This window comes from Vespa crabro, chromosome 2 (assembly GCF_910589235.1).
Source record: "Vespa crabro chromosome 2, iyVesCrab1.2, whole genome shotgun sequence".
Classification (NCBI taxonomy): Eukaryota; Metazoa; Arthropoda; class Insecta; order Hymenoptera; family Vespidae; genus Vespa; species Vespa crabro.
The window spans coordinates 10,753,619-10,769,143 of record NC_060956.1 but is presented as its reverse complement, the minus strand read 5'-3'; the positions used below and the strand labels follow the sequence as shown (position 1 = coordinate 10,769,143).

The 15,525-nt window shown below is 27.7% G+C and overlaps 4 protein-coding genes across 11 annotated transcripts; 2 read left to right on the top strand and 2 right to left on the bottom strand.

Annotated features, from left to right (window-relative positions):
- Positions 1–18: 18 nt before the first annotated feature.
- LOC124422391 lies at positions 19–4,071 on the top strand. 5 transcript variants are annotated; one of them, XM_046958782.1, is made up of 5 exons: positions 19–145; positions 238–561; positions 638–772; positions 847–1,802; positions 1,887–4,069. In XM_046958782.1, exons 2-5 carry the CDS (start codon positions 372–374, stop codon positions 3,582–3,584), a joined length of 2,979 nt encoding a protein of 992 aa, XP_046814738.1. In that variant the 5' UTR covers positions 19–145; positions 238–371; the 3' UTR covers positions 3,585–4,069. The 5 variants fall into 5 exon arrangements, with proteins under 5 accessions (XP_046814738.1, XP_046814739.1, XP_046814737.1 ...); XM_046958783.1 differs by lacking the exon at positions 19–145 and having other exon boundaries at positions 215–561; positions 847–1,377; positions 1,648–1,802; XM_046958781.1 differs by lacking the exon at positions 19–145 and having other exon boundaries at positions 215–462; positions 1,887–4,071.
- A 720-nt stretch (positions 4,072–4,791) lies between these two features.
- Positions 4,792–8,980, top strand: LOC124421879 (acyl-CoA-binding domain-containing protein 4). The gene is made up of 6 exons (XM_046957568.1): positions 4,792–5,066; positions 6,891–7,084; positions 7,158–7,320; positions 7,414–7,562; positions 7,639–7,992; positions 8,077–8,980. Exons 1-6 carry the CDS (start codon positions 5,006–5,008, stop codon positions 8,218–8,220), a joined length of 1,065 nt encoding a protein of 354 aa, XP_046813524.1. The 5' UTR covers positions 4,792–5,005; the 3' UTR covers positions 8,221–8,980.
- Positions 8,981–10,342: 1,362 nt separating this feature from the next.
- LOC124432887 (histone H3.3A) lies at positions 10,343–12,660 on the bottom strand. Of its 3 annotated transcripts, none has more exons than XM_046982178.1 (3): positions 12,016–12,660; positions 10,858–10,993; positions 10,343–10,771 (listed from the first exon to the last, which is right to left on the bottom strand). In XM_046982178.1, exons 2-3 carry the CDS (start codon positions 10,983–10,985, stop codon positions 10,489–10,491), a joined length of 411 nt encoding a protein of 136 aa, XP_046838134.1. In that variant the 5' UTR covers positions 10,986–10,993; positions 12,016–12,660; the 3' UTR covers positions 10,343–10,488. The 3 variants fall into 3 exon arrangements, with proteins under 3 accessions (XP_046838134.1, XP_046838137.1, XP_046838135.1); XM_046982181.1 differs by lacking the exon at positions 12,016–12,660 and adding an exon at positions 11,801–11,988; XM_046982179.1 differs by lacking the exon at positions 12,016–12,660 and adding an exon at positions 11,058–11,381.
- Positions 12,661–13,327: 667 nt separating this feature from the next.
- Positions 13,328–14,824, bottom strand: LOC124432888 (histone H3.3A). 2 transcript variants are annotated; one of them, XM_046982182.1, is made up of 3 exons: positions 14,647–14,824; positions 14,066–14,204; positions 13,328–13,952 (listed from the first exon to the last, which is right to left on the bottom strand). In XM_046982182.1, the coding sequence occupies exons 2-3, from the start codon at positions 14,191–14,193 to the stop codon at positions 13,670–13,672; spliced, it is 411 nt and encodes a 136-aa protein (XP_046838138.1). In that variant the 5' UTR covers positions 14,194–14,204; positions 14,647–14,824; the 3' UTR covers positions 13,328–13,669. The 2 variants fall into 2 exon arrangements, with proteins under 2 accessions (XP_046838138.1, XP_046838139.1); XM_046982183.1 differs by having other exon boundaries at positions 14,066–14,199.
- Positions 14,825–15,525: the final 701 nt, after the last annotated feature.

Sequence of the window (15,525 nt, the reverse complement as noted above, 5' to 3'; positions counted from 1 at the left end):
GAAAATTGTACAACGATTCTTTTAAAATTTAAACTCTTCTGCTGAAGACAGTCGGTTAGTCTATCGTAGATTGTGCGAGTCGATTCATCGTTCTCGAAACTTCCATCTCGTTTTGTTTTTTATCAACAACCTGTTGATTTATATGGTAATAGTGTGTATTATTTTTCATTCGTTATGTCCACTGCATTGATGATCCTATAAATTCTTTCATAAATTCATAAAAAATGGATAATACAGAGAATATACCAAAATATAAGTGGACGCCTGAAAGCACATCTTTGTTGGTTTCTATATGGTCGGACAACCAAGTTCAAAAGCAATTTGAATATGCTACAAAGACAAAACTTATATGGGAGAGTGTAGCCAGATATATGAAAAAAAAAGGATATAATGTTTCGGCAAATCAATGTCGTTCAAGAATGAAACAAGTATTAATATGTTATCGTGAAGCCAAAAAAGCAGGTACTCGTGCTGATGTAGAACAATATTATGAGTTAATTGACAAAGTTTCCAAAAGCAAACGCTTAGAGAACAATATTGATAGCGGAATTGATACAGTGGGTTAGTGTCAATGATAGTCAATTCTAATTTTGTTATAATAATGAAATTCTATCTATGTATATGTATATTTTTCTAGATATTGCAACAAATATAAAATCTCTTTCAAAGGATATAAAATCATCTAAAAACCTACAAATGCGGCATATGTTCCAAGAGCCAGTACAATCTTTTCTTCGTACAGAAGCTCTCTCTCCAACATGGACAATTGGCCGTAAGAACACTTCTTATTTTAATTTAATATATAAAAATATTCTAGAATTATCTAAATTATAATCATAATATCAGGTGAATATGAATATCCTGATTCTCCAGAATCAAATGAAACTATCATAGCTCGTCCCTATGGTGTCCTTTCTCCTACAAGAGATGTTGCTGTTAATACTTCTATGCAAGAAAGAAAAACAAAGGATCAATGCATTTCTGCTTCTATAGAAGAGCCAATCCATGAAGAAAGTAAACAAAACATATTTTCTAGTTATCCATCTGGGGATATTCCATATCAAAATAGTGTACAGAATGTGCAAAATCAAATAATACAAGAAAATATGCAACAAAATCAGAATTTCCTACAAAACCATATATGGAATCAAATGCAGCAACAAAATATGTTTGTTCCTGGTTTAAATTTTCAAAATAATATAAATCAAGAAAGAATGCCACACTTTATTAATGATGCAGCACACACTGCTACTTTACCTATTATAAATCCTAATATTTTAAGGCAACATAACCAGTTACATCAAACTATAATGACAAATAACAGAGCAATGCCACAAGAACCACAAAAAATTATTTATGGACAAAATGTAGCATCAGGTATTTACAGATCTTATCAAGATACTGTTCCAATATCTGCTACAATAGATGCAAAACAATATGGATCTCCTAATTATTCATTAGATGTAACACCAAATTTAAATGTAGCTTTCTGTCAAACAGAAAACGAAACAAAATTGCATAATTTAAATGAGACATATAATCGTTCATTACAAATAGATAATTTTACTCAAGCAAATCCTGAAATTTCAGTAGTAACAAATAATGCAACTTATAATGATGATAACCTTTTATTGGATTGCTCAATAGATTCACTTACTCCATCGGAAAATGATAATAAATTAAAAGATAGAGCTGTAAATACAGAGAATATGCCAAACATTCCACTGAGAAAAAAGAAGGCACAGAAGTTGGAGCAACTTGTGTTTAGTGCAATTAATACCCAAAATGATGTTGTTAATAAGGTTTTACATTAATATTTTCATTATTAATTTGATTACATTTATGTATATAATTTCATGTATATTTATTTTATAATTTTGTTTTAGATACTTGCAGCACAAAATGATATGGTATCTAAATTTTTAGATATAGATAGAGATCGACAAAGTAGACTAGAAAGTCGTTTAGATCATTTATTAAATGTTGTTCATGCTAAAGTTCTTAATAAGAATGCAGACGAAGAACAACAAAATCAGCTATCTTCTAAAGAACCAGCTATAATATCTTTAGATCCACCACCAAAACCAGGAGTGGTTCCTCCAAAATTGGATTTAGTTCCTCCAAAACCATGTCGTGTACCTTGTACAATACCAAGCTCTAATGTAGAGCTGATCAATAAGAATCCTATATTGACAAGACCTGGTATTGTTTCACCAATTACCAGTCCATCAAAAAAACCGGGCACAATTTGGTCAAAATTGGGACCTGTATCGCAATCTCCATTTGTCAAAGCTCAACAAAGATTGGGACTGCAACCTGTCTTCAATGCAGAAACACGAACACAATCTTCGGCAGAGAGACGTATTGCTAAAGAAGTTGGAAACATGAAATTTGATATAAATACATTAATAATTGAAACGACTAAATTTTTAGAAATAGAAAGACAAATTGAAGAGAAAGTTGAGAGTGCAAGACTTCAGCAAAGCATGAGACAAAGTTTAAATGCACGGAGAAAATTATTTACACAAAGAGAGCCTACAGCAGCAATGATTCTTACAGCTGCTTTCTTAGAAACAGAACGACAAACGTCAGAACCATTTACAAGTCGTTTTAACTCTTCAAATTCAAATAAAAGTAACTTTAAAAAAATAATAAATGATAATTTACTTGCTGGCCAAGGTGAACATTATGAATATTTACGACAGTTGAATCAATCAAATATTCAACCATGCTACGTACCATGTGATACATCTACACCAGCTAAATTAGTAACACATGCTATAAATTCGGAAGAGCCTCATAAAGTAGTACCCAAACAAACAATTCAGCAATTAGCTCAACTTGTAATGAATAGCACAAGATGGAGGAATCTTCCTGCTCAAAGTAAACAATTCATGGAACAAGAAAGAAACCAGAATGTTTATATTGCTCCGAAAACAAATGTTCAGTTACCTTCAGAAATAAAGGAAGAAAAACTAGATGTTCGTAGAGGATGTCCAAGTGATCATAATAAAATTTATTCTACTGAACCAGTAAGTGAAGAACCCAATATATACAAATCCTCATTGCATATTGAACCAGCATCACAAAAGTCTGCCTTTCCTATGGTTTTTACTACTTCTATATTAAATAAAGAAATATCAAAAGATAAGCCTAATGAGGTAGTAAAAGATACTAAATCTATAGAATATTTTGATAATATAATCGATTGTAAACAGCAAAATGTGCGTTTTATGGACGAGGCTTTAGCAGAACTTCAAAGAATGTACATTGAACAAAATAATAACGGACTAAAGAAAACAACTGAAATTTCACCATTTTCAACAAACAATGATAATGTCAATGGCTACAATCAAAATATGATCGAACGATATATACGTGAAATAATACCGAGAAAACAGTTTGGAAATCTTAAAGATAAAGAGATTGATTCGGATGAAGATGAATTTTTAGATACTACAGGAAGCATGCCTTCAGTAATTAAACGCAGAGAATCTTTAACTTCAACAGGTACAACATCAACAGAGGCTGCTCATTCAATCAAAACAAACAAGCTAACTCCTGCACATTGTACAATTAGTTAACTTTGATAAAACATATCGTAATATTAATTTTTACAATTTGATTTTATACTTCAATAAGTTCAATGATATTTGCTAATTTTTCTTTACAAATTGAATTATGGATTTAACATAGATATTTTTAGATTTTAACTCATAGATCTGTTATCTATTTTAAGAGAATTATTTTTGAAGTTAATTATGCTTAAATAATAAAATTTATAATAAAAGTGCTTTGCTAATTTATAAGCAAATACCAGTGCAATAGAATATTGCATTGCTATAATCGTAAGTATAATTCTTGTTTATATAAAATACAAATGCCTGCTTTCATTTTCCAATTTATAATTATATGCATAAAAGTTAAAGGCATATGTCTTGTTAAATATTTCTTCGTTGCTTTTATCATCAAAATTTATTTCATATATTTTGTTAATACAATGCAATAATTATTACATTTGTGTTAAATTTTATGTAACTATGTGAGATTTATCAATGTGAAATAGAGTAAACAAAAATAGTTACAGATTCAGTTATAAGTATAAAATTGTATTTTTTATAAATAAAAAGTAAAATTAAAATAGCTTAGTATTAATTAATTGTTATAAGCTAAATATTGTGTTTGCTAACTATGAAATAGTTAATATAGTAATACTTAATTGGTCGTATCAAATATAAAAATTTGTACTTCTATGTATTTGCAACTGTTTTTTTCTATCAATAAACTTTATAATTTACAACAAAATCTTTAATGATAGTATATCAATAATAGTTCCTTAAAATGAGAAAGAAAATTTGTTATAAAAATATCAGTAAATTTGCGTTCATTAAGAACTTACTCTGTTAAACAAGAACAGGAAGTTTGCGTAAATATATAATAAATCGAAACGCATTAATAAACGTATTAATAAATAAAAAAAATTAATGAGTTCTTATCGACTATTAGCATATAGTATTTTATTAAATATAATTATCAAAAATACTATCATTATATAAATCATAAAATATAAGCATACATTCTACGAAAAAGATTAGATGAAATATTTCAAGCCTTTCAATTATTTGTATGAACAACGATAAAAACATTTGTAGTAATTTTCATGACGGTCGGGGCGCGACGCCGATTAAAAAACCGCATCGTCACATAATCGACAGAAAGTAGTGATATACGCATGCGTCAAGGCTGGAGACGTACGATTACCGGACGATCGCCAATCACTAATCGGTAATTTGTCACTCGTGGACGGCGAGTTCTTGCACAGTTTACAGCAGTTACTCTCTTCCGTACGTTGATTTGTAAGTTATGCTGTGAATTTTCGCTCTTTAAATCCTCAATCTTGTGTGTGTCGTCATTCCTCCAATCAAGAAGGAAAATTGACAATAGAAACGTTGGGACATAACAAGCGAAGTACAATTTTTGGAGCTCTAATAACGAAAATTTTAACATGACGACGGAAGAGAAGTTTAACGCGGCTGTGAACGTAATTAGGAGCTTGCCAAAAAACGGTAATTTATTTAGCGATCGTAGCATATGTAGATTTATCCGTTAACTTCAAATTAACGAGTGTCTACTACGCATACGGCAAATCGAACGAAGCACATTGTCCTTGATCGCATAGTATAAACAATACGAAAAGTTACTTTTTATAAAGTCTGCTATATAACATTTTCAATTTCGTTATTCATATTTGTTACAATCTATAATAAAAAATTTACGAAACTGATAACTATGATGCTGATAATTTAAATACATACGTTTCTTGTCTATCGACGTCAATCGTTAGGAGTAGAAAAAATACTAAGAGAACTTTTCTTATTAAATAATCTCATAAATTTCTTCGTTTACGTTATGACTAAATAAAATCTCATTTAAGGATAATTATTAATGAGTACGATGGAACAATATTTTCTAATAAAGTTTTTTATTATTTCCGTATCTGTAAGGGTAACCATTTTTTATGTATCTATATAGCATATATTGATAATATAACAGCTACAAATGAATCCTTGAACATTGACTCTATCTATGGATAAGAAAGTCAAGTGTTATATTATGTCTACATTTAAATGTGAATAAATCTGCATATATAACTACCAGGAATTATTCATATTTATTTAATGGTGACTATATTAAAAACTGAAAATCAATTCATTCATTTAATTTTGTTGGCAATATATAATTTCAATATATATAAGTATTGAAATATTATCATCATATAAAATATATACAAGATAAAAAGTAATAACTTAGCAGGTATTTATTAAATACAATTTTATGTATTTAGCAATTGTATCACAGGTTTGAATATACTAATCTTCTACATCATAGTTTTACAATTCTTTTGAAATAGTGGAAATAAAATAATAAAGCTTATAAGATTATACTAATTCTAAAATGATATACACTTTCTTTTATAAAGTTTATGAGCATCAACTATAGATTATTATTACGAGTGAGAGAGATATCAATGGGAAGTGAGAATACATTCTATATATATACTACAAAGATGAGTGAATGTTCTCACTTCACTTTCTAACAATGTGAGATGCATGAATCAGTCTTTATGAAAGATATCATAACTTTTCTATTAGTTGAATACAAATACAATTAAAGTATGATTTAATTAAACAATTTTTTGTATTAAACTTTAAACAATTATAATAACAAAAAAGAAAGTGTGATATATCATATGCATATATCAGAAAAAATAGGAAAAAATATGTGCTTTACTTACTAATTTATTAGTATAAATATATTTCATTCTATTCTTAATCTCAATTCATATTCTTGAAAATGTAAAATGCAAATGTAGATGTCACTGTTATGTAAATTAAGCAAGATTAAAGTTTATTATATCAAATGTTAATAATATAAATTATTATAAAGAGATATTTAATAACTATTATTTAAGTCATTACATTTGGAATATATCATTATTATTATTGATCTATTTAATATTTATTACAATAGTATTCAAATTACGTTTTACAAATATTTCGTATATAATATGATACAAAATAAAGAAAAAAATAAAATTATGCCTTGTTTTCTCTGTCATAAGATGGTATGCGTCTATGATTCAACTTGTTATTACTGCTTTGTGTAGAGTGAATACCTTATTATCAGTAAACGCTATATATTGACCAAAGTTCAAAAGATAAAAACTATTTTTCATACCTCTACATTTGGTAATAGCATATAGAAAGTATCTTAGTATAAGAAATGATTTGATATATTTTTAAATTATAGTTATATTATTATTATTAATATAAGCATTATAAATAAATTTCATTCCATATAATTATATCACATAAAAATCATGATTTCAGGAGCTTACCAACCTAGCAATGAAATTATGCTACGTTTTTATTCTTATTACAAACAAGCTACAGAAGGACCATGCCAGCAACCAAAACCAGGTTTTTGGGAGGTAATAAAAAAAGCAAAATGGGATGCTTGGCAACGTTTAGGCAATATGAGTCGTACAGAAGCTATGAACAATTATGTAGAAGAATTAAAAAAAGTATGTGAAAGTTTTAACTACATTACATGCTTCTACAAAAACATATGACAATTTTTTTATTCTTATGGTATAGATAGTTGAAACTATGTCATATACAGACAATGTAGCAACATTTTTGGGTAGTTTGGATTCGTTTTATGAGAGTGTACCTGTTGAAGATTTAGAATTGCTTGTTGGACCAGTTTTAAATCGTATGCGCACACAGCCGACTTCACCATTGTCAGGTTCTCCTTTAGGTTTGTTTTTATTTTTACTTTAATATAATATTAATTTTTTTAAGTTATTTTAATATTTCTTTTTATGACATATATTTTCTTAAACTTATTTAGCATCTAGAGAAACATCGCCACATAGAGTTTGCAATACATCAAGACATATAACAAGTAGCTTAGAAACAAGTCCAGCTAGCAGTCACAGTGCAAGTCCTTTACCACCTGATACAGATGGTGAAGAAGAAGAATTTATTGATACAGTTGAAGTAAGTATCAAACGGTTTTTTCTTACAAAAATAAAAACAAATATTAATAACAAATTATTATATATATTTTTCACAGTCTGCTCCAGATCGAACACAAAAAGATGCCATAAAATCTTCTGTAAATATTCAGAAAACAAGTATTACATTTAATACTTCAGATGATGATGCAAACAAGCAGCAAAGCACTACCAAGGGAAATTCATTAGAGTTAATTAATGGTCATGCTAAGACAAATGATCTTACTGAAATAAATGTAGATACGAAACAAGAAAGAGGTCGGCAAAGAATAAGGAAAGATGATAAAATAAATGCTGAATTTTTTAGCCAAATAGCATCAACAATGCAAAATTTACAACGAGATCTCGATCGAATAACCGCACGAGTACGCAGTTTAGAAGGTCAAGCTCTTCAAGCACTATCGCCTTTAAGAGTATGTTAAATATAAAAATGTTATATAATAAATATATATTTATTGAGATATTGAGTTAACTTATATATAAATTATATGTTATAGGAGCAAAATAATAATCGATTTTATCCAAAATGGTGGCCTTTTCCAGAATGTTCGCCACGAATGTTTACTCTACTTATATTATGGCCGTTTGTAGCACAAATTCTTATCTCTCTTACACAACGGTATCGTCAACGGAGACTGTGATTTTTTAATGTTTATATTATTATTAATCTGAATACTATGTTTATAATTAGGATACGTTAAACATATACAGAGATTATTATCATTTAAGTTTATATATACGACATATTCTAAAGGCTATAATTCTAAAGAGAATTTGTTTATATGAATAAATTTTTCATGGTATTTGATCAAGTTATAAACATAATAAGATTAAAAGAAATTTTAAGTGCAATATAAATAATTCTAAATATTAAAATTAATCTTTTCAAAATTCAATAGAAGTATACTTGTTCATTATATAAATAAATCCAAATTTTAAAAATATAATTCATGACAATAGTATACATATATATAAAGATTTATAAAAAATGGTTTTTCATTCTTAGTATTTAATTAATCTCTGTATATCTATTTTTCATAAAGGTGTATGCAATTGGATTTAAAGGTGAATTATGTTATATTTATACATTTCATAATATAATATATACATAAAAATTTTGTATTGTAAATGTAGACTATAAAGTTAGAATTATTATCCATATATACAGTACTTTTTTCTTGATTGTTCGTAAAATGATTTATGTGAACATTATTTTTTAATAAAAATTTGGAAATAATAACTTATTGATATAATTTAGTGCTTCCATGAGTACTACATTATTATAAGAAAAACATAAAACATTATACATGTGTCCACATGCAGCGCGCACATACGCACGTACACACACAGAATACATAGAGAGAGAAAGAGAAAATGCATATACTTCATATTTCAATTGTAGTTTATTTATTATTTTAACATCACTATACAAATATGACATCGATTATTGATTGGGGGAATTACCGATTTTTATAATTATTTTTATCTAAGTATAAAAGAAGAAAAATATTAATTTTATGTACACATGATATGTAAATATAACTTTTAAATATATTTTCAGATTGGCTTTTTAAGCTTCATTACAAAATAAATTAAATAATGGATTCATAATGTAAGATAATTAACAATAAATTAATAAATGAATTTTGAAATTTCTTTAAAATTATCCAATAATTGAATTTTTTAAATACCCATTTTATAAAGAAATTTATTCATTATCAGCATTTTAAAATAATATAAATTAAGATATAAATATATATATTTTTATGAACTTACATATACAATTTGGAAGATTTATTTATGAAATGTTTTTACATATACACTGAATACTCAAGTTTTTATCTCATGTTTTTAATACAATCAAAAGACTAATACGACAAGTACTACATCAGATCACTATGATAAATTTCTTATTTGCTAAGTCACATATTCTGTGTATCATATCAATAATAATAATAGTAATAATAATAATAATAATAATAATAGTAATAATAATAATAATAATAATAATAATAATAATAATAATAATAATAATAATAATAATAATAATAATAATAATAATAATAATAATAATAATAATAATAATAATAATAATAATAATAATAATAATAATAATAATAATAATAATAATAATAATAATAATAATAATAATAATAATAATAATAATAATAATAATAATAATAATAATAATAATAATAATAATAATAATAATAATAATAATAATAATAATAATAATAATAATAATAATAATAATAATAATAATAATAATAATAATAATAATAATAATAATAATAATAATAATAATAATAATAATAATAATAATAATAATAATAATAATAATAATAATAATAATAATAATAATAATAATAATAATAATAATAATTATAATAATAATAATAATGATGTTATCATGATATTAATGATAATAGTAGGCAAATAATGAGAAAACAATTATCATTGCCCTAACCTTTTGCTCTGTAAATTCAAAAGAATTAACAATATTTATTTACTTTTAACTGCTTATTCATATAGTAAATCTTTCAGCAATCATTTCTCAGTATATCAATTACTCCTATTTTTTAATATTTTATAAACGTTTTTAAAGTATTGATAATTCTTCTGAAATCAGATATTAAAACTACATATTTTAAAATATTTCGTGCATATAAGTAAAATCAATTTCCAAATGTTTCTTAATATTCAAAAAGATACTATTTTTTATCTAACCTTTTACTTAATTATATTAAAAATTGTACGCACGCGTAAGGGTGTCTTATAGTTTCTATGCTTTTGTGAAATACAACATAACACATATCTTGGAATGAAAAGATATCATCCACAATAATTACGAACAATAATAATAATAGCAGTAGTAATAAACAGTATGTATGGGAAATACACGTTATTATTTAAGCCCGTTCGCCACGAATTCGTCGAGCCAATTGGATGTCCTTCGGCATAATAGTAACACGTTTAGCATGAATAGCGCACAAATTTGTATCTTCAAATAATCCAACCAAATAAGCTTCAGACGCTTCTTGCAAAGCACCTATAGCTGCACTTTGAAAACGTAAATCAGTTTTGAAATCCTGTGCAATTTCACGGACTAATCTCTGGAATGGTAGTTTTCTAATTAACAACTCAGTAGATTTCTGATATCTTCTGATTTCTCGAAGAGCAACTGTACCCGGCCTAAAATAAACAAATGTAATTCCTTTAATAATTTTTTAAATGTATACTTGCGTGTGTGTTATATATAATCGAATTTTTATTTATACCTATAACGGTGAGGCTTTTTAACACCTCCTGTGGAAGGTGCACTTTTACGGGCTGCTTTTGTAGCTAATTGTTTGCGGGGAGCTTTCCCACCAGTTGATTTACGGGCTGTTTGCTTTGTACGTGCCATGGTTTAATCTGGAAGAACAATCACGTATTATTAAAAAATAACTATGAAAAATTATCATATTTCATGACACACCCAAAACAACTTCTCTTTTCTTCTTGTGTACTTTTTATTATCCTATTTTTTCAATTTTCACACATTCATGATTATATTAATTTATAATACACAACTGCAATTAAATCCAACATATAGAAGCAGTATAATATAAAGTATAAAAATGTTTTCAAAGAAAAAAATCTCTAAATTATTAAACAAAAAATAAAAATGAAAAGATTGGAGAGTAATGTTGTGTGAGCAGAATTTAAAACAATAGACAAAAGTTGAAACCACGATAATTGACGGTAATGATTAAAGATCACAAAAATAGTCAGCGAAACATAACAAACAGTTGCGAGTAGAAACTGGTATAAACTGAAAAGCGATAGAGTCAATAGATGGTGGGGGAAGATCAGAGGAAAAGAAATTGTCGTAGTGGTGGGGTTTCATGTTTGGTGGGGGTAGGATCCGTTACCGTGCGCGCTCCGAGGAAGCACGCACGGAGGAACTCTGCGTTGCGCAATGGATGAACTTTCGTCCCTCGCTTGGTTTAGCGTGGAAAAGCCCACGCGCTGTCGATCGAAAAAAATCTTCGAGAATATGATCGCGAGAAAACTGACGAAAAAAGATTGTCAGTGAAAAAGTTTAAACACATCGACCATTGAAAATGTTAATAAGACTAAAGTGATCGAAATGAAGAGAAAGAAAGAAAATCAAGAGAGAGAAAGAGAAAGAGAGAGAAAGAGAAAGAGAGAGAGAGAGGCAAGAATTAGTTGGCGTACCAGTCAGGCTCGTGAACGATTCCTACTACGAAACGTCAATCGCAAAATGGAGGCAAGCTCTTGCGATAGGCTTCTTGTTAGTGCAGTCGAGAATTAAAATTTTTTTCTTTATCTTCGGGATGTCTTTCGACATAATCGATAGTATGACATTATCGCGCGAAAACACGAATACGTTCTGACACTTCGTAAAAATCAATTGAAAAGCTTTTACTTACCCCTAGAAGGAAAATTTACGCAAGAAGCTGAGAGCCAACGCTATCCGCTTCCTTGTACTTCGATGGCAGTGGACGCTCTCCGAGTCACGGGCTCCCTTGTCCCTACCCCCTAGAAATTAAATTGCGAGAGGCACGTAAGCCCGCGGTACGTACCATCCAATCGGACGTTGGACGACGAATTTTGTCTTGTGATACGAGCTACCCGATTGGCTTACCCTCCTACGTTTAGAAAATACAAAGCTGTGAGCCTGTGACGATTTATTAACCACATACGCGTCTCTGGTTCGACATGTTACTCTTACTTTCTTACTTACTAACTACGACTATGATGATTCTAGAAAAGATAAGAATCTTTTTTTTTTACTTCTACGTTATGTTTTAAATTATAATTTTTTTTATCGAAATAAATGAAATCGAGTGAAGCAAAGAAAAAAGGGCGGAAAAAGAAAGTAAATACAGGATTTACTTTTTTCTTAATTAGCAGTTAGTTTCCAATCGGAAGCTACCCCTGTTGCTTGTATCGCCGCCGATCTTTTAATGTGTAGGAGAAATCTGCGTACATTACCCCTTGATTTCATCATAGATATTGCGCAATGAATGTATTAAACGGAATACATTCAAGATTGTATCATTTGCTTTTTTCAAAAAATGATGACACATGTTAAAGAAATACATATAATGCATTATGTTATGACATTACTCATCGCTAAAAAAACTGTAAAAAAATTTGTTTCTTAATTTAAGATATTTCTTTTTCATTTAAAGGAAAAAGAAATTATGTAAATATGAAAATATCAAATCATAATTTATATGAAATAAATGTAAAAAATAAGTTTTATGCCTAAATGTAATAATTTTTTTATGCACTAATAGGTTATTTATTTAAATTTTTATGCTTGTAATTACATGAAATTATAAATGTCTATAATCATGACAGTTAACCATAATAAAACACTAAGAAATACTCACTAATTTTATTATTATTATTATTATTATTATTATTATTATTATTATTATTATTATTATTATTATTATTATTATTACTATTATTATTATTATTATTATTATTATTATTAAACTAATATTTATGAAATGTAAATGCAAATCGAAATTTTCTTACGTAACAATATTGCTTACTAACGAAATATTATACTTACAAAATTTTTTAATCTAATATTTCAATGAAATAGTAAGATACTTTCCAAACATAAATTTATGTTTCTTCCAACGCATCAAATGTATGAAAATTAAATTAACATGACAAATCTTGTAAGATTGTAAAAATATAAATTTTCTATCATCCTAATCTTGATCTTCTACATATCAAAATGTTTTCTATCATTTATTGCTCGTGTGTAATGATATAAGTTTGATTACAAATACTAATCCACTATAATCATGTTCACATACCATAATTGGAGAAGTTAATTGTCTGTTATTGAAATTTAAATATTTTTCAATAATTCATGTAATAGAACAGACAAACCTAGATTATATTTCCCCATTTATACTACTTATAGTGCTTGGCAGTGTAGACTCTAGTGAATATTTGTGGGAAGAACTGAATTGCAATGTATTTAATTACTTTGTAAGATAATGTCCCAGGACATGATAATAAAATGAATTGAAATAAAAATTGCAAGTTGTTTGTAATTTAAGCACGTTCGCCACGAATTCTTCGTGCCAATTGAATATCTTTTGGCATGATAGTAACACGTTTGGCATGAATAGCACATAAATTTGTATCTTCAAATAATCCGACCAAATATGCTTCCGAAGCTTCTTGTAAGGCACCAATAGCCGCACTTTGGAAACGCAAATCAGTTTTAAAATCTTGTGCAATTTCACGAACCAATCGTTGAAATGGCAATTTTCTTATCAGCAACTCGGTAGATTTTTGATATCTTCTGATTTCTCTAAGAGCTACAGTTCCAGGTCTAAAATAGAACAAAGTTATTAAATACAAAAATAAGAAAATAATTACATGTTGCTCGTACATTATAATGTTAATCAATATATAGAGCACTTTATAATACTTCTTTATTCATACCTGTAACGATGTGGTTTTTTTACACCTCCAGTAGAAGGTGCACTTTTACGAGCTGCTTTTGTTGCAAGTTGTTTTCTGGGTGCCTTTCCTCCAGTAGATTTACGAGCAGTTTGCTTTGTACGAGCCATGTTTTACTAAACTTACGGAATATTATTATATTATTCATTTCACAATAATTAGATATGTATATATGTGGGGTCAATATACCCCGTTGTTGACAAATGGCGTTAGTCGAAAAAATAAAGTAGAATCAATCGTCTTCACTCAAATATATGATTGCATCAATATATGACTCATAATTAATTATGACACATACACAAGTAGAATTACGATAATATGTATATGAATAACTAATTTTAATCAACTAAAAGTCGTTTTTGGTTTCCCTCCAAAAGCAGGCCGAATAAACAAAATGGCGAAAGGCGTACATGAAGTTTTCCTTGCGTGAAACTGTTAAGTATAAAGCAGACGTTCCGTACCAAGAAAATAAACATTCTCACGCGTAAATAACGATGCGTTACAGTTATTATTTATATCTATATTATCTATTATTTTCTGTGAAAAATAATAAATATACATACTTGGTCGTTTTACACTGTTCTCCGAAGTTTAATAGAAATTTAGAGAATCTCTCAATAAGCGCTTTGTTAACTGAATGATATTTGACTACTCGACTACTCGACTACTCTACTCACTCTACTCACTCTACTCACTCCACTCTCTCGTAGCTTTGTACTACAGATCACATATAAATACAAAACTATAGCGTATGAAAGCAAGATTCACCGCTTACGATTGGTTGTGTACTATGTAGGGATGCAACAGCATCATCTTGTCTTCAACGAACGCTGTATATAATTGGTGTCTATTTCCGATATCGACCAATCAGCATCGTCTGCTGTGCCGTAGCGCTACATGTCGATGCAAGATTTCGCTAGATGCATCTAAAGTGTTTTAGGTGCATCAAATGTTGTAACTATATATATAATAGACAGAAAGACGAATGAAATTATTACGTTTTTTTACCTTTTCATAATTAAAAATTTGGAAGCCTTTAATTCGTAGTTTTTCAATGCATTATTTTTTAAATTAAATATGTATGAATAAAATTCATTTACTTATTTATAATCATTTAAAATTTATTTTAATACTGTATAAGTATTAAAGCATTTGATAAAGTGCATATTGTAATAAACAAAACTAATTTCTTGTATCAGAAAGCATATAATCTGTTCATATTATACAAGCACAATCAATTTTTTAAACATTATAAGTAATTTATATTCATTGCATTTTTCATAAAAAAATGCAATTAATATATATTTTAAAGTATATTATAGAATAGTATAGTTTGATCATTAAAATATTTTTCTTTTTATAAGTATAGCTTAATAAATACAAATTAATAATATAAATAAAACCCCTTATATATATATCTTTTAGAAAACAATATTTTTTAT